The 21375-nt window shown below is 42.5% G+C and overlaps 1 protein-coding gene across 3 annotated transcripts in view; it reads left to right on the forward strand.

Annotated features, from left to right (window-relative positions):
- birc6 (baculoviral IAP repeat containing 6) overlaps positions 1–21375 on the forward strand; it is a gene marked incomplete at its 5' end in the record, with an annotated part of 127481 nt that overhangs the window by 33332 nt on the left and 72774 nt on the right. The window contains 27 exon segments of one of the 3 annotated variants that reach the window (XM_014330344.1): positions 3487–3636; positions 3724–3949; positions 4966–5126; positions 5305–5436; positions 5606–5737; positions 6146–6312; positions 6689–6822; positions 6959–7120; positions 7244–7375; positions 7774–7871; positions 7972–8119; positions 8232–8365; positions 9205–9351; positions 9436–9623; positions 10219–10530; positions 10706–10805; positions 11010–11224; positions 11361–11569; positions 13040–13392; positions 13517–13736; positions 17993–18129; positions 18339–18476; positions 19339–19466; positions 19672–19803; positions 20052–20267; positions 20363–20546; positions 21148–21351. In XM_014330344.1, the coding sequence (XP_014185830.1) occupies positions 3487–3636; positions 3724–3949; positions 4966–5126; positions 5305–5436; positions 5606–5737; positions 6146–6312; positions 6689–6822; positions 6959–7120; positions 7244–7375; positions 7774–7871; positions 7972–8119; positions 8232–8365; positions 9205–9351; positions 9436–9623; positions 10219–10530; positions 10706–10805; positions 11010–11224; positions 11361–11569; positions 13040–13392; positions 13517–13736; positions 17993–18129; positions 18339–18476; positions 19339–19466; positions 19672–19803; positions 20052–20267; positions 20363–20546; positions 21148–21351 (4659 nt within the window). 3 annotated transcript variants of the gene reach the window in all.

The raw sequence follows: 21375 nt of genomic DNA on the forward strand, positions 1-21375 counted from the left end.
TATATCACTAAAAGATTATACTGACTACTAAATACAATTTTCCATTGACATTTTGCTAATGATATTTTTCTCTGATTTTCTGAAATAGTCAATTCAAATGACAGTCAGCATAATTTTTGAGTCATCAACCATTAGTGTAATTCAAATGTTACTGAACAAACCTCCCAATGAGAACGGTATGTTTTTCAAAAATAAAAAACTTAAAATGCACTGTTCCATATTATTAAGCACACAGTTTCAAAACACTTTAAAGATTGTAGAGAATTGAAAATGGTCATTTGTTGAATCTGCAGCATTAGGAGTTCATATTTAGAGAAATCAAGTTTTTTTTTTTAATCAAAAACATCTTAATAGGGCAAGTTACATATTAACATAGGAACCCTTATTTGATAGCAGTTTCACAGTTCTTGCATCCATGAAACTTGTGAGTTTTTGGAGAGTTTCTATTTGAATGTCGTCGCAGGATGTCAGAATAGCCTCCCAGAGCTGCTGTTTGGATGTGAACTGCCTCTCACCCTCATAGTTTTTTGCTTGAGAATGCCTCAAAGGTTCTCAATAGGATTGCGGTTAGAGGAGGATGGGGGCCACACCATGAGTTTCTCTCCTTTTAGGCTGATAGCAGCCAATGATGCAGAGGTATTCCTTGTAACTTGAGATGGTGCATTGTCTTGCATGAGGATGATTTTGTTGCGGAAAGCACGGTTCTTCTTTTTCTACCATGGAAGAAAGTGGTCAGTCAGAAACTCTACATACTTTGCAGAGGTCATTTTCACACCTTCAGGGACCCTAAAGGGCCAACCAGCTCTCTCCTCGTGATTCCGACCCAAAACATGACTTCACCACGTCCTTGCTGATGTTGCAGCCTTGTTGGGACATGGTGGCTGTCCACCAACCATCCACGACTCCATTCATGTGGACCACCCAGGGTTGCACTGCACCCATCAGTGAACAAGACTGTTTGAGAACTAGTCTTCATGTAGTTCTGGGCCCCACTGCAGCCATTTCTGCTTGTGAGCATTGGTTAGGGTTGACCAAATAGAAGATTTATGCACAACTCACAAGTCTCTGGAGGATCCTACACCTTGACTTTCGCGGGGCTCCAGAGGCGGCAGCAGCTTCAAAAATATCTGTTTGCTGCTTTGTAATGGCCTTTTAGCAGCTGCTCTCTTAATCTGATGTATTTGCCTGGCAGAAACCTTCCTCATTGTACCTTTATCTGCATGAACCCATGTGTGCTCTGATTCAGCCACAAATCTCCTAACATCATAGTGATTACGCTTATGTTTTTGTGAAATATCTAACGTTACATGAACATTAACGTGTCCAAGGCATTCAACTAGAGCTGGGCGATAGAACGATAACGATATGTATCGCGATATAACTTTTACTCGATAGAGAAATTAAGCTATCGCGATAGACCTTGCCGCTCTTGTCCTCTAAAAAAAAAAAAAAAGTCAGCCAATCCAAATTAAGTAGCGCAGAGCCGAACCAATCACAGCCGCAGCGTCACGTCGCGTGACTTGTTACGTACAGCACAAGTGCCAAGCCGCACGTGTATTTGTTTGGGAAGCAGCCAGCGGGTAATGGAGGAAATGAGTGTGCCGACTAGAAAAATCAACCGAGCGTGACCGAAGAGAAAACAGATGATGGTTCCAAGCCGGAGAGATTGTCGAACGGAAGAGCCATAGAAGTTCCGTAGTGTGAAGGTATTTCGGCTATTTCAAGTCTGACAAAAAACAGAGTAGCGTGCACTGTAAATTGTGCCGAAAGCAAGTCTGGAAATACAATAAACTGGTGCATGCGTCACACTGTGCGCCACGTTATTGTTTCGGTGAAATGAATTTCTACAAACGTACTGTTAATTCTACTCTCTGCAGTGTTTAAATGCTTACATATACACACAGTTACTGTCCCGTCCACACATACGACTCGGTTCTGCTTCTATGCCGCAGCTTTGTTTACTTTTTCCCACCGAGGCTTCTAGACTTCTGATTGGCCAACATTTCTGCACGGTTAGGAATCTAGCGCCACCTGCTGCTTTGGCATGTTCATAGCAGCGTTTTCCTTCATTTCTGCCTTTATGTGTGGACGGGATTATTTTTTAAAACGAAAACGGAAAATCTCCGTTTTCAAAAATACCCGTGTACGTGTGGACGTAGCCTCAGTCTCTGACTGGAAGCGCTAATTCGTCATTCGGCTTTTGTCAGACTAAAGTAACTGTTAAAACTGTTTGAAAAGCTCAGCTATACAACAAGGAGAGATTGAGAATTTCCTTTTAGTTCTCAGTTTATTTGATATTGACAAAAGTTAGTCAGTTTTGTCTGTTCTTCTGTAAAACAAACTAAGATTTATTTGTTAGAATTAATATTTTGTTTCTAAGTGGAATTGACAATTTAGTCTGTTTGTTTGTTCTATTTTGAAACTTAAACGCTTTAGCGGCTGCCTTTTGTGTAGTTTGCAATATTTGCCTTTATTTATCTGAAAAAGTCTCATGTTCCTTAAGTACATCTACCCTGTTGAACTTATTATGGGAAATAAATATTTAAATAAAAACAAGCTGCTGATTATTTCACATTTTACTTGTGAGCAACGGCACATTTAAATCTTACAAATATAGTTATTTGGCTTATATCGTGATAGATATCGTTATCGCCTGAAATGAAAAAAACATATCGTGATATGAAAAAATCTCATATCGCCCAGCTCTACATTCAACTATTTCACTTTTTTAGCAGCAGAGAGATCCTTTTTCTTTCCCATATTGCTTGAAAATGCTGGTCTGCTTAATAATGTGGAACATCCTTCTTTAGTAGTTTTTCCTTTAATTGGGCTCACCTGGCAAACTAATGATCATAGGTGTCCGAGATTGATTTCAGTGATCCATAATGACCTGAGACACCATTCCTTCCATGAGTTTAATTGAAAAACAACTTATTTAATCTTTATGCCACTTAAACACATTTTGCATAATAATAACAAAGGATGAAGCAAGCTGTTTTATCTGTTTACCCTTGAAGGTCCATCCTTTAAGATCTACTTGCTGATTGGCTGCCCCTTGGAAATAGAAGGTTGAGTTGCTGGTGGTTTAGGGTTATGTGCTCACAACCAGAGGCGTTTGTCTGAGAGCAGAAGAAGGTCTTATGTGGCCTTTCATAATGTTATGAAAAAGTTGAAGCATTACCAGGACAAAAATTAGACCATTTTGTTTCCTTTTCATATTATTTAAGACAATTTTCAAATTGGTAAATGACAGTTAGAATTTTCTTAGAAGTTCTTCGAATTTTTTTGTCTGAACAATTTCACTGTGAAATTACTACCAGTGTCTATATTTATTTATTATTAGAACAAAATAACAATAATTTAATATGAATTTATTATATGAAACAACATAAAATCTCCTGAATAAGGATTAATATTTCTGAAAAACTGGAGGTTCTTTTTAGAATATCTTTTTCTAATGTTTTTTTTGTTTCTGCTCTCCTGAAGGTGGAGAACTTCATTTCCTTCAAATTGGAGGTGTGTGTGAAGATGTAGATGACGGAGACATGTTTATTGATGGCCCCCTTTCTAAAGGGGCTGAACTGCTGCTTGAGGGGGCCAAACCCTCCTCTAACCCTTCTAGCCCCGGGATTACAGGTAGACCTGTCTCTAGACACACTGAGTCAGTAATTCACTACATCAGTTTTGATGCGAAACTTAAAAAGTGTTCTGGCCTTTGTTTAGGAGTGGACCTACTGGTAGATCAACCACTGACCACAGAGATTCTGATGTCCCTGGTAGAGCTGACACGCTTTGAGACTTTGACCCCACGCTTCTCAGCCACAGTTCCCCCGTGCTGGGTGGAGGTGCAGCAGGAGCAACAACAGCGACGCCACCCACAGCACCTTCATCAGCAGCACCATGGAGATGCAGCCCAGCACACACGTACTTGGAAACTTCAAAGTGACAGGTAGCAGTTTTAATTATCTGTACTGTTATGTCTGAGCTAGTGGCTTTATAGTGTAGGGATGCAAATTTGCCTAACAAGTGAAAGACTGCAGGAGAAAACACAGTTCCACAGGTTTGTGAGGAGATTTTTTCTTTAAGAATCACTCTTCCTTGAAATCTTTGCCTGTTGCCAACAAAGATAACAAAATACTAACTTTTTTTGTATGTATTAAGTACCGACTAGTGCTGTTGTACTGGTTTCTCCCTTCCCTGCTTTTACTGTCAGTGTAAATGGACCTCTCACATAGTGAGCAGACAAGAGGGGTGGAGCAAACATTTGAGCCGAGTTTAGTCTCTTAGATAACTGTTAGATTGAGCAAGAGAAGCAGACAGGGAAAGCATTAACGAGCTAAGCTTTTTAATTTTAGTCAACTTGAGTTTGTGCTAAAGTAAAAAAAAATGTACAGAAAAAAGAAGCTGTTGGTGTAAAATCATCAGATCCTTTGCTCTTACCCTTAGCTTTAGTATGCTAGCCCACTAGCAACAGGTACACTCCAGCTGACACGCAGGGTAGAAAATCCAAAACCGTATAGAAATGACATGTACGGATCAACTCGTTGTCACCAGTCTGTGTTCCGGGTATCAGTAACACATCTCCCAGTTGATAACCAACATTTTGAATATTTATTTATGAATCTGCTGCTAATGTATCAAAACAGTTGTCAGTCTTGTTTGCTAGTCAGGTCTTCGCACATGTTCCAGTCACACTTAGACATAACTCATGTTTTGAATCATATGTACTTGAATCTCAGCTATAATCAACAGTTCTAGAGCAGCAAATTCTACTTTTGGTTTCTGTTTTGTATCTGAAATCTTGATCATACTTTCCTCATCTACTGGAGTTACAGACATTTCACCATCAACTGGTATGCTCACGAGTCTGTGTGTAGCTTGACATGCTTAATATTTGAAATGGTTGATAATGTGATCGTGTAGGAATACTTTCTTTAATAATGATGACCTCTGTTCTGTCTTCAGCTCTAGCTGGGATGAGCATGTGTTTGAACTGGTGCTGCCCAAGGCCTGCATGGTGGGCCATGTGGACTTTAAGTTTGTCTTGAATGCCAACATCGTCAACATTCCTCAGATCCAGGTCACTCTGCTTAAAAACAAAGCACCTGGGCTGGGCAAAGTCAGTGGTGAGGACATTGTTTTTATACAATTAATGATTGCTTTTAACCAGCAGTGTTTCAGATTAAAGCAGCTTTCTTTTGGGGGGAAGTTTTCATCATTTCTCATTCAGTTAGTATGTATTTTATTCTTACTAGATAGAACTGACTTTATACATCTCAGTATTACTCCTTATCGCTTCAACAGAAACAGCTGTGGACAGGCAGATCTCGTTCCCTCTTTCCAATGTCCTTCATGCAAATGGTGAGAGAAATGGCCAACCTGTAATGCAAGACTTCACAGAGGACATCCAGTTCATGGACATAGAGGAGACATCAGGTCAAACATTTTAGGCAGTTTGAATTTATAAACACTTATTTGCCCTGCAGATGATCACTCACCTAGAACCTTTCATTTCAGATGATGATTCGACTTTGAAATTATTTCTTTCTTTTTGTAAATAAACTGTATGTAAACATAAAATTGTGGTTTCATATGCTTATTGCAGGCTCCATGTTGTGTCCATTCCTGGAAGACCACAAGGAGGACATCCTGTGTGGTCCAGTATGGCTGGCCAGTGGGCTAGACCTCTCTGGCCATGCTGGTATGCTCAGCCTCACTAGCCCCAAGCTGGTAAAAGGTAATAAACACATATACTGAAAATTAAGACCTGGCTATCAGACTAAAGCAGTTTCAATAGCCACCTGAATCTCGGACTGGTTTAGAATTAATATTTGTTTCTCCAGTGGCATTGGTGATCATCAAGACTGCCAAACACACAGTTCATTTCAAGTTGATGTAAATATAGGAATGATGACAATAAAGTTAATTTGTCAAACCAGTATTCCAAACTACTTTGGAAGCCCTTTATTTGGAAATTCATGGTCAAACTCCTAGATCGTCGTGACATAAACAATTCAGTGAGATGGTTATAATGCTGACTGTTAGATGTGAAATGACTTCCTGATCATAGCCTGCAGTTCATATTCATCTACACAGGTGTGTGTCAGTGTTTTACAATTGTCCTGTTGATCCGTCTCTGCTGCAGGCATGGCAGGAGGGAAGTACCGCTCTTTCCTGGTTCACATCAAGGCAGTAAGTGATAAGGGCACGGAGGAGAACCCCCGCCCCGTGGTGAGAATGCCTAGTTCCAAGCCTCAGGGCACCAAAGCGCACTCACTGTCAACCCTCCTTCAAAGGGCTCAGGCTTCTAAGGTACACAATTACAGTTCCTAAGCCAGTCAGATGGCACATAAGTGTTGGATTTCATCAAGTTACAGCCCGTTTAGAGTAATGTTTCTATATGTTTTGTCAACCGAGGCTGTCGGCTCATTTGTTTCCACTGAAAGTGGAGAGTTTATTTAATTTTTAAATAAAGAAAAAAACGGAAGATGTTAACTTGATTGGTCCAAAGTGAACTATTGAATAATTCTTATACTATGAAAAGTCTTGTTTTTGCAATCATTTTGTTTTCCAAGATAAAAACATTCCAAAAAAATGAACAGCTGGTCTACCCTTGACTTTGTGAAACTACCAAATGCCAAACAAAGCCACATTCATGTATTTGCTACCTTTTTTTTTTTGTGTGTAGGAGAAAGTCTCCGCAGTGAAGACGGAAACCTCAGCTCCATCAAAGAAAGTAGAAAACCTGCGAGGATGCGACCTGCTTCAGGAAGTTTCAGTCACAATCAGAAGGTTCAAGAAGACGTCAATTCCCAAAGAAAGGTCAGATAACTGCTGAGGTGCTGCTGGCACTGTGGTCAGGTTAAACATTTCACACGGATACATTTTTGCTTAGATGGTTTTTGTGGTGGTTTTTTACAAGTTAGCTGGTCTGTGTCTGCTGCTCTGTCGTTTTCAGGGTCCAACGCTGTGCAATGCTGCAGTTCCCAGACTTCCATGAGAAGCTGCTGGATGCACTGTGTCGGCGAACAGAGGGCGGCCCAGCCACGGAGCATGCCCAGAGCCTCATCCTAGATATCTTGTGCTGGCTGGCTGGGGTCTTCTCCAATGGACCTTGCAGGTAGAGGTCAACCTGGAGACATACAGATATAAGATAGCATTACCATAAGGGCTCTAGATTATACATGACCATCACGTTCACATTGTACTAATTGGAATATTGCATTTTGTGTCCTGTTTTTAGCCTAAAAGAAGGAAAGGAGAGTCTGCAGGTGAAAACCAGGACGAGGCTTACCGATATTGTACGGGTGTGTTTCTTTGAGGCTGGCCGGAGTATAGCACACAAATGTGCTCGCTTTCTTGCACTTTGCATTAGGTAAGAAGCCTGTTTGAGCCAAAGATGCAGACAGTTCTTTTACAATTGGGCAAATTTACAACTTAACACGCATAAGGTAGAGGCCTTGTTCACTGATGGAGTGCTAAGATGCTGTTTGTTAGGCAGGTCCACTTATTTGAAAAGGGAAGAGAGACAGAGTGTGCAGTTAATTTCTCACATTCGGCATAAAAAGAAAGTAATGGGTGCTCTGCTGAATGCGTTGTGTCAGCCAACATTATGTTTTTAAGGGTGAGAGGGCTCTACCACAAGTCAAGGCTTACATTAGGGGTTATTAATTTCTTGTAATGTAACATGTGTTCTCTCTTGGTATCTTGTGTTTTGTTTTTTAGGTTTACTTAAATAAAATAACAAGCACGTAGTTTTGTTTCTTGTTACAGTAATGGGAAAGGAGAACCAAGTCAGCAGGGTTTTGGCGTGAGCCTTCTGAAGGCTCTGCTGGACAATATGCCTTACTTGCCTGCAGCAGCAACTGGTGGTGAGTGATTGAGCAACATCTAGCACTCTCCCTTGTCTGTGTTTCTTGACTGTCCAGACTTGATGTTTTACCCTCTCCTCTTTCTTCTGTGGGCTTCCAGGCTCAGTGTTCTGGTACTTTGTGTTGTTAAATTACGTGAAGGAGGAGGACCTGGCAGACTGCAGCACTGCTTGTGCCTCCCTGCTCACCGCCATCTCTCGACAGCTGCAGGACCGCCTCACACCACTGGAGGCCCTGCTGCAGACCAGGTATCTGTATAGCTCTTTAGTCTAAACCCTAGGTTCATAAATTACGTTTTTCTCATCTTATCGTCACCTTATTTTATCCCCCTTTCTTGGATGTTTATCTATTCGTTCCCAGGTACGGACTGTACAGCTCTCCATTTGACCCAGTGCTCTTTGACTTGGAGGTCAGCGGTTCCTCATGTAAGAATGCCTTCAACAGCAGCATCGGAGTGCAGTCTGATGAGATCGACCTCTCCGACATACTCTCAGGTATGAGCACTAAAACTTCACAGGAATTTCTTTCTGTGACCACTGACCTGAACTTGCAGATCTTAAAGCACTGCTCTCCTTTATCACAAGAAGGCTCTATAATGTGAAAATGAAATACATTTTAATGACCAAGTCTGCTCTGACACCTAGTTGAGAGGGGAAAAAACCCCAAAGCATCTTTTACCTCGCAGGGCTTTTTAAAGTACAGTGTGCAAAATATACACTGAACAGTTTCATAATATCTACTATATAATAAATCATTTCAAACTACAGACTTGTCTTGGCTTGTCAGATTTCAGTGAGACTTTTTGCAACTTCTGATTTGGCCTTTCCTGTTGAAGCTGCAACTTATGTGGGTCTACCCATCCACACACCAAAATTGCACCTTCACTGGACCTGAAAGATTCCAGTCAAGCTTTATGCAAAAAAAAAAGCAAGCTAGTAAACTGAGAAACCCTTGAAGCCCATCAAGTGGAGACACTTCTGTTGAAATAAAATTCCACAGGGTAACTTGAAAGGAGGCTGAATAAGGTGCCCCTGAGTCCTCCCTTAGTTAAGCTGCAATAGGTCTGTACTAAAAAGTGTGGGGTTTTTTGGTGTGTGTGTGTGTGCACCCTCTCCAGTCACCGTCAACAAGCCACGGCAACTGGCTGCTCCTCCATTTGCCAGTTCTGCTGGGGGTTTCTTCTTGTTAAAAGGGAATCTTTCTTTCCCACTCTGACCAAGTGCTTATGGAAAAAATTAAAAAGAGCATTATGTTTTAAGGGTGAAAGGAGGAACTCAAATGCTTGTTAAGCATATTTTTTTTCAGTTAGTTTTGAATGTTGTATGTTTCGTAGGGAATGGAAAAGTGAGCAGCTGTGCAGCAGCAGAAGGCAGCTTCACAGCATTAACAGGACTCTTGGAGGTGGAACCTTTGCACTTTACTTGTATCTCCACCAGTGATGGCACACGGGTGGAGCGAGATGACGCCAGCATGTTCACTGGTAACCATTTGATCTTAGCTTGGTTTTAGCTGAGGTTTTAGTATGGGAACTGTCCTTTCTTGAAGTTGTATTCTTTGTTTCCAGTGAGTACATTTGGTGTGACCCCAACAGTGGGCGGCCTGTCAACGGGAACGGTTGGAGAAGCTTCTACGGCTCTGAGTTCTGCAGCTCAGGTGGCTCTCCAGTCGTTGTCTCATGCTATGGTGTCAGCAGAGCAGCAGCTGCAGGTCCTGCAGGAGAAGCAACAGCAGCTGCTGAAGCTGCAGCAGCAGGTGAAGAACTAGTTCAGTTATCTGGCCTGTTTAAGCTGCAGGAGCTCAACAAAACTCAATGACAGGAGTGCGGTCATATTAGCATTTTCTTACCCTAAGACAGACTAGCTATTAGAACACAATAGAATAGATCAGAATAGAAATGGTTCAAAAGTAAATAATCACACACTAGATAGAGAAGTGATGAAATAGGAGTTTGTTTGGCACTGGTTTCTGAGAACCAAATGACCAAGTTATAAAACTTATTTAGCAGAAATCTTTATGACATGATGATGTAAGAAAAAGTCTCAAAGGTTCATAAAGGATATGAAGCCAAATGTTACAGATTGTTAATTTCTTCCACCGAGAAATGCTATTATTGTAGCAAGGACTTGATACAGTTTAAAAACCTAACCACAGTTCATGGCTGTGGAAACCATGTTCTGACTGGACACTAAATGTTTGCACAAAACTGAAGAGATCCAAGAAATTAAAAGACAAGAAATGCTGAAAGCTTTTTCCAGTTTTGGATTTCTCTAAAGTTTGCCATGTTGCTCTAATACAAATCTAGTGTTTTTATCCTGTGGCTGTAATATTCTTTGTATGCTGTAAACAGAAGGCCAAGCTGGAGGCTAAGCTGCATCAGACCACCTCAGCAGCAGCAGCTGCTGCCTCAGGCGTGGGACCTATACACAACTCTGTGCCTTCAAACTCTTCCTCCGCGCCAGGCTTTTTCATTCATCCTTCTGACGTCATCCCCCCAACACCTAAAACCACACCCCTCTTCATGACCCCTCCTCTCACACCCCCCAATGAGGTGGTTTCTGCAGCCTTCAGTGCTGAGCTGGCTCACCTGTTCCCTGGTTCCATGATGGACCCTGGGCCTGTCAACCTGGCTGCACACAAGAACACACAGAAAGCCAAACCAGTTAGTAACAAGTAGCTCCATGCTTTGTGGCTATTTATCCCTGAGTCATTGGGATATTTATATAGCTATTGCTGCATATATCACTTTCAACAAATGATTTTAGATCTAGATAGATTTATCTAACTTGATAGATTGCTTTGCAGTAAAATGAGAAATGTCTCTCTTTCTGCCTCAGAGCCCAATGGGCAGTGGTCTGGCTTTGGCCATTTCCCAGGCATCTCACTTCCTGCAGCCTCCTCCACATCAGTCAATCATCATAGAGCGGATGCACTCGGGTATGTCATGTAGGACTATTCCATATTGACCACCTAACCTAGTGCTTAAATGTCAATATTTTAAGACTGGAAGATTCTGAAACTTTCTGAAAGTTTTAATCATGTTTCATTTGTTGCTAATTACGTTAGGAAATACCGTCAAATTAAATATTTGTGGAAAATAAACTGAGCTTGCTCATGAGTGTGCTATGTTTTTCCTCCCAGGAGCTCGCCGTTTTGTAACTTTGGACTTTGGCCGTCCTGTTTTGCTGACGGATGCTCTGATCCCCACCTGTGGCGACCTGGCCTCTCTGTCCATAGACATCTGGACTCTGGGTGAGGAGGTGGATGGCCGCAGGCTGGTGGTGGCCACAGACATCAGCACCCACTCCCTCATTCTGCATGACCTGCTACCACCACCTGTTTGCAGGTTCATGAAGGTCTGTTTCTCTCTGTTTTACTTTGGGGCAGAGTTGTGGGTTGGCTTACATGATGTTTTAAATTTCTTTGTTGAGTTAAAAATCTGCCGCAATGATGGATGTAATACTGCTATTGTGGGCTGCCTCATATTCTCAGATCACTGTGATTGGGCGCTATGGCAGCACCAATGCTCGTGCTAAGATTCCACTGGGCTTCTACTATGGCCACACTTATATCCTGCCTTGGGAGAGTGAACTGAAGCTGATGCATGATCCTCTTCGGGGAGAGAGCGAAGCTGCCAGTCAGCCAGATGTGGATCAACACCTGACCATGATGGTGGCTTTGCAGGAGGACATCCAGTGCAGGTGAGACAGGAAGTAAAGCAGATACAGATGCCTCATTTGAGTTTGACTATGGCTTCATTGAACAGACTTGAGATATTTGGTGGTGTCTGTGGCTCAGGAGGTTGAGCAGGTCATCTCCTAATTGAAAGGTCAGTGAGTTGATTCCTGGCTACTCCAGCCTGCATGCCAAATATCTTTGAGCAAGATACTGAACCTTAAGTTGCTCCCGATGTGTTTATCACAGTGTTAATGTGTGTGAATGCTAGATGGAAATGGTTAAACAAGACATGTATAAAGCACTACAATGTCGTGAAAAAGAGTTTGACCTCTTCCTGATCTCCTAATGTTTGTGTATATTGTATATCACACTTTTTATATCATTTCTCTCCATTTGTGTATAATGGATCTGACTGTGGTTCAGTGAAGTTCCAAGGCTTAAGAAATGGCTTTTAGCCCTTTTCAGACTGATAGACGTCAGTGGTTTTGTTTCATTAGATCATGGTCTGCTTCAATTTGTCAGATGGGTTCTATTTAAGTGGTTTCTTGATTCAACAGGTCTGCCAGTAATTAGGCCTGACTATGTTTAGTAAAACTGAACTTAAATATCCAAAAGTTGATTCTGTTCATCTGGACGTAGCATTTTGTGGGAGAAACGTTTCGTCACTCATCCAAGTGACTTCTTCAGTCTCAGCTGACTGCAGGTTTCCCCAGTCTTATAAACAGTACATTTGCGTAGTGACTGAACCCAGCCCACTGAAGGAACAATGGGCTGGGAGGTCAGTTCCTTAATCTTAATATGCAAATTCTCATGACCACTGACCAAAACCCACTGATCAATGGCCATGAGTCCCATCCACAGAGAGTTGGGAAATGGCTGCAATCACAGCATTGTAAGATGGCGAAAGCTGTACCCTTAAGCCCCCTCCTCGATTCAGAGATGGTCTTTCCCTTTTCACGTAAATGGCCTCCTTGACTCCGCGCTCAAACCAGCGTTCCTCCCTGTCCAGGATGTGTACATCCTCATCTTTGAAAGAGTGTCCACTAGCCTGATGAGGTAGCTCTTCTGTGTTGTGCCGTCCGCTTCGCCAGAGGTTGTTTGGTTTCCCCGATGTATAAATCCTGGCAATCCTCCTGGCACTTAACAGCGTACACTATGTTACTCTGTTTGTGTCGGGGGACCCGATCCTTGGGCTGGACCAATTTTTGGCGCAACGTGTTTTGGGGTTTAAAAGCCACAGAGACCCGGTGTTTAGAAAAAATGTGTCTCAACTGCTCCGATACTCCTGACACATATGGGATCACTACAGGGTTCGCTTGGGCAGCGGTTGTCCTTCTCTCCTGGATCGGCTGGAGCTTTCTTTAGGTGCCTTTCCAGTTTTGACAAAGGTCCACCTGGGATAACTTAAATAATGTAGTGATTTCATCTGCAAAAGAAGTTTGTAAATTTTTTGGTGGTGTTGTGAATTTTCCAATTTTGTATTTATTTACCAGGTATAATCTAGCTTGCCATCGGCTAGAGACTCTTCTGCAGAACATCGACCTGCCACCTCTCAACAGCGCCAACAATGCCCAGTACTTCTTAAGAAAACCAGATAAGGTTGTTGAGGAAGATCAGCGTGTTTTCTCAGCCTACCAGGACTGCATCCAGCTGCAGCTACAGCTTAACCTGGCTCACCATGCGGTTCAGCGGTTGCGTGTATCACTGGGTACCAGCCGCAAGTCACTCTCAGCAGCTGGGGCTCCGGAAGCAAAGGAGCTAGTTCACAACTCCTCCACAGAGCAACTGAGAACCATCATCCGCTACTTGCTGGACACACTGCTCAGCCTGCTGCATTCTAATAATGGTGAGCTGAACTCTGCTGGATCTGCTGTTTAGTGAAGTTGTACATTTCACAGATGACTTTGTTAGTAACGTGTGGATTGAAACGCTGTTACATATGATTGATTCATTTTTATGGGTATTTTTAGGCCATTCTGTCCCCTCGGTGCTCCAGAGCACATTCCATGCCAAGGCCTGTGAGGAGCTCTTCAAACATCTTTGCATCAGTGGGACGCCCAAGATCCGACTTCATGCCGGCCTGCTGCTGGTGCAGCTTTGTGGAGGCGAGCGCTGGTGGGGCCAGTTCCTCTCTAATGTACTGCAGGAGCTCTACAACTCTGAACAGCTGCTCATCTTTCCCCAGGACAGGTAAAGAACTATCAGATTCCATATAGTCACAACATTTTAGATTAATGTGAAATTCAATAAATAATAATAATAAATAATGAAAAAAGGTAGGGTTTTTAATGAAAAATAAAATAATTTTTCAGTCCCACAGGAAAATCTAATCATGACATTACACATTGGTTTGTATCAAAATGTTGACTTCTAATGAACGGTTAAAAAAAAAAAGAAAGAAGGAAAGGAAAGGAAAGGAAACATAAACCAAATCAAAACCAACCTCTCCCACCATAGAGTTGTTTAACCCTCTGCAGTCGATGGATACGCTGGCACGTCCAAATCACATGACCAATTTAAGATGACACAGCAACAAGATGCAACGACCCAGATTCTTCATTTCAAAAGTGTGGATGTGTGGACTGTATATGAATTTATAATTGTTGATCGGCCATGTAAACCCAGAGTTATGATAAAAAATACATGCGGTGTATTTTTCTGAATAAAACAGTGGTATTTACTCCTGGAAGAAATGGTAGAAACAGTGTTTTCTAACTACAGTGCTATAGCAAGCATTCTCCGCTTGCAGAGCAAAAAGAAAGGAAAAGAAAAAAAACACCCCTTCCCTATTGGTGTTAAAGTGTACCATGTTGACCAATCAAAAAAGTATATGGCAACATATGTGGTATGTGGTTGGCTAGGGTGGCACTAAAAAAGGCAGAGCAGTGAATGAGGGATGGGGCTCTCACATGTACTCTACCCACATAAACTGTCTGGAGCTGCTGGCAGTTCACCTGTCGCTAAAACATTTTCTGCCTTGGCATAGAGGTCATCATGTTTCATTGAGATCGGACAATTCCACATTTGTGGCCTACATCAACAGACAGTGCCCCAAGTTACACACACTGGCACACAGACTGATGGTCTGGAGCAGTGTTCACCTGCTGTCTCTGAGAGCAACTCGCATGCCATGGATCTTGAACTTTGGAGCAGATCTTCTCTCTAGGGGCAACTCACTGTGTGAGACTGGAAGCTTCAGCCGAGGTGGTGAAGCAGATCTGGCTGCAATTCGATCAGGCGACTGTGGACTTGGAGAATGCTCAGTGTCCCGTTTTTTTTTTTTGTTGTTGTTTGTTTTGTTTTGTTTTTTCCCCCCTGCACGATTAGAAAGCTCCACTGGGGATGGATGCTGTGGCTCACAATCTCCAAGAACCCTCCTCTATGCCCTCATTTCTCCAACTCTGCCCAGAGCGAGAGAGAATGGTCACGTTGTCATCCTGATAGCCCCACACTGCCCAGGGAAGCACTGGCTGGTGGAGATTTTTCAGCTGCTGCGCAGAGACCTCCTGTCTCTTGCATGGGGGGGAAATATTCCATCCCCACCTAGAGAGGCTAGCTCTTTGTGAGTAGTTTAACCTGAACACTGTGGGGCTTCCCCACAGTGTTATCGACGCTAGTCACTGTTCTAGAGCGTGGCATGTGTTTGAAAAGTGGTGCTTAGAGCTGCATTCTCTTGTTTCCCTTTTGAATCCCTGGAACAGGTTTGAGTTAACATTTCTGTCCTTGAAGACAACTCTATATGAAGGTCAACCTTGCCTTTATCCCAAAGGCACATGTTCCTCTGTAGAACTGCTGGCCTTTTACCCACGCCTTTCACCTCAGATTCCCACATATGGGAAATCCTGTGTATAAACAGCGCCTTTCCTATTGGATAGTAGGAGCAATTGCCCTGGCCTTCACTAGCAGGGGTCTTCAGCCTCTTGCCCCACTAGAGGTCTGGCAACCTCATGGGCTCTCTTTAAGGGAGTTTCTATCCAGGAGGTGTGTGCAGCTGCATGGTGGGCCTCACCTCACACATTTGCTAGGTTTTACAGGCTAGATGTAACAGCGCCTAACCTGGTGCATTCAGTCCTCTGTCTTCCCAGGTGGGAGCTTCTCCCCTGTGAAGTGCTATTGGTGACAGTTGTCTTCTCAGCAGGCATGTCTGTCAATCTGGGAGTTAGTCTTCCTCCTATAGTGAGACACGAAACAAATGCTATCAAAGAGAACTTCAGGTTATGTATATAACCCCGGTTCTCTTGAGTAGCATGAGTTAGTGTTTCACCAGACCACCCGCCTTCTATGGAAGCAAGGAAGAGGTGGACTTGCTTTGAATGACATCTGAGGCACTAGCCCCTCATGACATGGGCGTCACTTAGCCAGCCTGTAAAGACGTAAAGGTATTTGAGCTTCTGATGAGGTCACACAGAAGGCCTTCCCATAGTGAGACACTTGTCGTGTCCAAATTCATGGGCTGCATTCTCCTGAGGCCGCATTTGTAGACCGATTACGTCACAGCGACGCGCCGAAGGCTGTCCAAATTCGTAGACCCCTCCGAATGCAGCCGACAAATGCGTGCCTCCTTTTTCCGAATTTGAAGGATGGGTCGGGTGTGTCCTTCGTGGCCCACCATATCCCAGAATTCATAGCGCGGCCCAGCCAAGCTCCAGTTTCCGGACTAATGGCGGCCGCTACTAAGTTTTAAAATTACTCTTATTAATCTTTCTGGGTCACAAAATAAACTTTTAACATATTTTCAGGCGAGAAAGTAGCTGTGTAAACATCAAATATCTGCTCGGTTTATCAAGATATCGCATCTTTGCTAAAGTGCTTCGACGTTTTCGGAGACGTCTGCTACCCACCAGCTCGATAGCTAGCCGGGAGCTCGAGGGTTACTGATGCGGCCGAGAATGGCACAACTCCCGGCACATCATTTTCAGATCACCGCGGACTTTCGCTGCTCGGGTTAAACGTTGTCAGCCGGTGATCAGTCAGTGATCACGGGGCCGGGGTTAAAAGAGAGACGCCACCCACCTGTTGCCGCTCAGCTCATTCTTGTGTAGACGAACTCTGCCACGTCAGTCTCCGCCTGATTCAGCAACCGTGAGTGATTATCCCTTCAATCCTTTTTCTCTTCCCGGCTCCGCTCGCTCTCTGTCGGTAACGACCGTTCCGAAGCCACGCTTCGTGCACTGATCGTTACTAGAATAACTGCGTGCCTGCTCCAAACCCACCGCTAGCCTTCGCCGCGCTTGGGTCTAGCCAGCACGCCACAACGGGATCGCGAATTCTGTGAAGCCCGCACGTACAATCGTACTATACTAATGTGCACCTTAGACAACCTAAAAATGTTATTGTTGTGGCTTTTTGTTTTGTTTGTTCGTGAGTAAATCGGTTTGGCTGCAGATTAAAGTTATTAGATAGATAAATAAAACTTTATTAATCCCCCGGGTGGTTCTCTGTTACACAGCTGACATAAACGTCAAACAGAAAACTGATTAAACAGAAGTGTGAGATGGTCGAGATTTACTCCAGTGTCCTGTTATATTTTAGACAGCAAGGAGCAGACGGCCGAGTTTATTAAACTCCACCGAGACAGCGGTGACGCTAATCAGAAGGCTAGACCGTCCAATTTCACGGCCGTTTACTTCCGGCCTACCCGACCTTCTGAGGACCCGGCCCACGTAGACCGCGAAGGCCGGGTCCTCAGGAGGATGCAGCCCATGAATTTGGACACGACCACTCACTGTACTATGCTACTCAGAGAACTGGGGTTATACACATAACCTTAGGGTTTGTTTTTTGTTTTTGTTTGTTTGTTTAAAATAAACAAATCCACAAACTAGCTGATGTTTAGTTCTAACTTCGGCTCCTGAAGCACAGAGACTAACAATATCCAATAGGGAGTCGCACATGATGATGGGGACCAGTAAGAAGTTCGCCATCAAATAATTTATACAAGCAATGAACAGTCTCACAAAGACTTGCATGCCTATGTGAACAAACAGAGAACACTCAAAACAATCAACATCAGGGCACAAACTGCAAAGAATATGGAATACACCAAAGACTATCATGAAGCCATGCATATCCTGAACATGTAACTCTTCCAGCCATGTTATTATGCTTGTAGGTGTATTTTGTTTTTAAAGGGAATTGTACTTAATTTTCATGTCATTTATTGTCACAGCTTGGATCATAGATGCTTGGCTTTTAGTGTTGCCTTTTCTCTGGTTACTATGCTGAGGCAAGTCTAAAAACTGCAAAAGTATTTCACTGCAACACAGTAAAGTGCCCTCTCAGTCTTTTGGCTGCTTAGATTTGTCTACTCATACATGGAGATGCAGAAGCACAAATTATGTAGCACGTCGTTTGGCTTGTTCTTCTGGAGACATCAAACGTAGCTTTCAGGTCTTATGGATGCTGTGGATACTAACTGCAGTATGCTTAATCTGTATTCATGTTAGGGTATTCATGCTCCTGTCATGCATTGGCCAAAGATCCCTAAGTAACAGCGGTGTTTTGGAAGGCCTTCTGAATCTCCTGGACAGCCTCCTGTCTCCACTGCAGCAGCCACAAGCTGCCGCTCAGCACAGAACTGAAGGTAAAGCAACTGAGAATAGCGTCTTTGCAGCACCTGATATGTTAACTTGAGTTAGTAGAAGTTACAGATAGAGTTAAAGTCAGTGTTAATTTTTATGTAGTCAGATTTATTTATTTTTAAACAGATTGGTTTGTTCAAAAGTGGGATACAAGAGTGTGTTTGAAATGAAGTTGATTTTTTGTTTGTTTGTTTTTGTAAAAATTAAACAGGTGTTTTGGATATTCCCATGATCAGCTGGGTAGTGATGTTGGTCTCCAGACTGTTGGACTATGTAGCAAGTATCGAAGATGAGGCCTCAGGAGGGAAGAAGCACCTGGGAGGGAAAGAGCGGGAAAGACCTGTAACAGGTAAAATACCTGCATTCTACATTTCCCTGATATGTGTAAATGTTTTTTTTTAATTTTCTTTTTCTTTTTTTAATCTATAGGCACTGGAAATTGTGAAATTGAAACAAAACATAAACAGATGTTGATTGTCACTGACCAGTTGCTGATTGCAGTTTTGCTGTTAATTCATTGATAGCTTTGAAAGGGTATCAATTACCAAACAGCAGAAGCTTAATAGTAATCTTTATGAATATCAACTCAGTGAGGAACTGAATAGATATAAATAGAATATAAAATATTGCACATATAAAAGGCTCAGACAACGCTTGCATGAAGTGGTTGGCAGAATATCAACATTTTTACTCACTACGCAATTAGATGACACAATGCAATTGCTTTTTTTTTTTTTCATTCTCCAATTTAGAAGTCTACAACTGCAAGAGAGCACAAAACAAAATTATGGTTAAACATTTAGCAATGACTGCTTATTAAGGTAGTTCCTAAATATAGGTAGAAAGATGGTATCTGAATAACTAAAGAGAAAAAGTGGTCAGGATTTTTACTCTTTACTTAGTGGTTGGACTTTGTTGAAAAAAGTCTCAAATCCATAAATCTTTGATGCTTATGCTTCAAATGGATGATGATTAACAAGATCTTGCTAACTCAGCTGCACATTAAATGACATCAATGCAAACATACATCTTTTACATATGATTGGAAATGGTTACAATCAAACTGCACTGTATGCTAAAGATGTTTGTCGCAGTCCTCAAACTCAGCTAAATCATTTGGAATTAAGCTGTTTGATTGTACGTCATACTCCTTAGTTGTTTGTCAGTCTTGTGTTACCTTCATTAATGTGCTGTATTTTTTTGTCCTGCAGGTATTCAGTGGAGTTTCATAAATAACAGCCTCCAGTCTCAGAACTCCAGCAGGTCAGCCAAAGGCAGCAGCAGCCTGGATCGCCTGTACTCACGCAAAATCCGTAAGCAACTTGTCCATCACAAGCAGGTAAATGTGTCCCATTTCAAAAGCAGTACACCTTCATATTTGTTTTTCTCAATTTTTAAGTGGTTAATTAAAACTTGATTTGAAATTTGCATTTGTTAGAATCAGGTTAGGGATTGTTTCCTATATTGGAATGCATCCAACAAGTAGATATTTCTGGAGTGATACTTTTACAGTACATAAACTTATTGTGGCCTTTTCATTGCAGCAGCTAAATCTATTGAAAGCAAAACAGAAGGCTCTGGTGGAGCAGATCGAGAAGGAGAAGATCCAGAGCAACAAAGGCTCCTCCTACAAACTGTTGGTGGAACAAGCCAAGCTGAAACAAGCTACATCCAAGGTGAGCAGCTCACCACACACTCAAAAAGATTAGGCTGTGAAGGAGGGCTGCAACTAAATCTGCCATTTCTTCTTTGATTAGTTGATTAGTCAGTGATTATTTCAGTAGCTTGCTGAGGGCAAACCTCCTGTTCTCCTGTTCCAGTACCTACTCCACCTGTGAATATCACCCTTTTGTCTCATCCCAATTCTGTGCATCACGGAGATTAATTTTCAATACTACAACTTGTTAATTTTTTCCTTTTTCAGCACTTTAAAGACCTGATCCGTCTGCGGCGGACAGCTGAATGGCCCCGTTCCACATTGGATACAGAGTCCACAACAGCCAAAGAAGCCCCAGAAGTAGAACCTCTGCCCTTCACTTTATCTCATGAACGCTGTATCTCTGTGGTGCAGAAGCTGGCCCTCTTTCTCCTTTCCATGGATTTCACCTGCCATGCTGATCTGCTGCTCTTTGTCTGCAAAGTATTTATCTAACACTGGGAGTTAATCTAACACTGGGAATATATATACACAAATTTGACAGTCTAAAACTACAAATATTTATCTTATTTGTTTAGGTCCTGGCTAGGATAGCCAACGCCACAAGGCCCACAATCCACTTGTGCGAAGTGGTGTCTGAGCAGCAGCTAGAACGCCTGCTTCTCTTGCTTGTGGGAACGGATTTTAACCGGGGGGACATCTCCTGGGGAGGCGCCTGGGCACAATATTCCCTCACGTGTATGCTACAGGACATCCTGGCTGGTGTGTTTTCAGCTTAGCGTTACATTTGTTTGAATCTGATTAAAACGCACTGTTTGTGAGGCGAGCGGGTGACATATTAAATCTTGTGTGAAGCTGAACATTTAGTTTGGCACATTGTTGTTGCTGGAGTTTCAATTTGGCTTTAGAGCAGATTATTGTACCAATTGTTGTTGTTTTTTTAATTTCTTTGAAAGTTGGGGAATTATATTTGTATGTTCTCACATTAGCTTGAGCAAAAAACGTGGTGTGCAGACTTTGGTGCACATATTTGTTTCAACAGGGTCCTTTTCTTTTTTTTGTCTCTAACTTTTTCCAACTGTAACATTTTTTTACTTTAGTTTTGACATAGTACCATTTTCACAGAGCCACTGGTGTGGTTGTACAATGTTTACAGAGCACATTTCACAAGCTTTTATCAAAGCAATAATATAGAATATAATGAGGCACATTAAGCACATGGATTGTAAATTTTCTTATTGTTATTGATGTAAAAATTAGACTTGTTATTCAGATTTTCTGTTTCATGTTTGGTGTCCTTTAACAACTTCATCTTCATTAAGTCGGTGCATGTCTGGTGTACTTGAACATGTATTCTTCTCAGGTGAACTGCTGTCTCCAGGCTCTCTAGATGTCATGGATGAGGTGGTGGTGTGTGAGGAAGCCGGGACATCGTCCTCCTCTGCGGGAGCAGATTCGGAGGACTCGCTGTCCCAGCCAGCACCCATCCCCCTGGTAGAGAGCATTGATGAAGCCCTTGTGCCTGATATCATCGCAGGTACTACCGGGACCTCCTCAGTATTCCAAAGTGCGTGGGTAGCCCTCTATAACA

This window comes from Haplochromis burtoni, unplaced genomic scaffold, assembly GCF_018398535.1.
Source record: "Haplochromis burtoni strain Fernald_Lab_line unplaced genomic scaffold, NCSU_Asbu1 Contig_778, whole genome shotgun sequence".
In the NCBI taxonomy this organism is placed as follows: Eukaryota; Metazoa; Chordata; class Actinopteri; order Cichliformes; family Cichlidae; genus Haplochromis; species Haplochromis burtoni.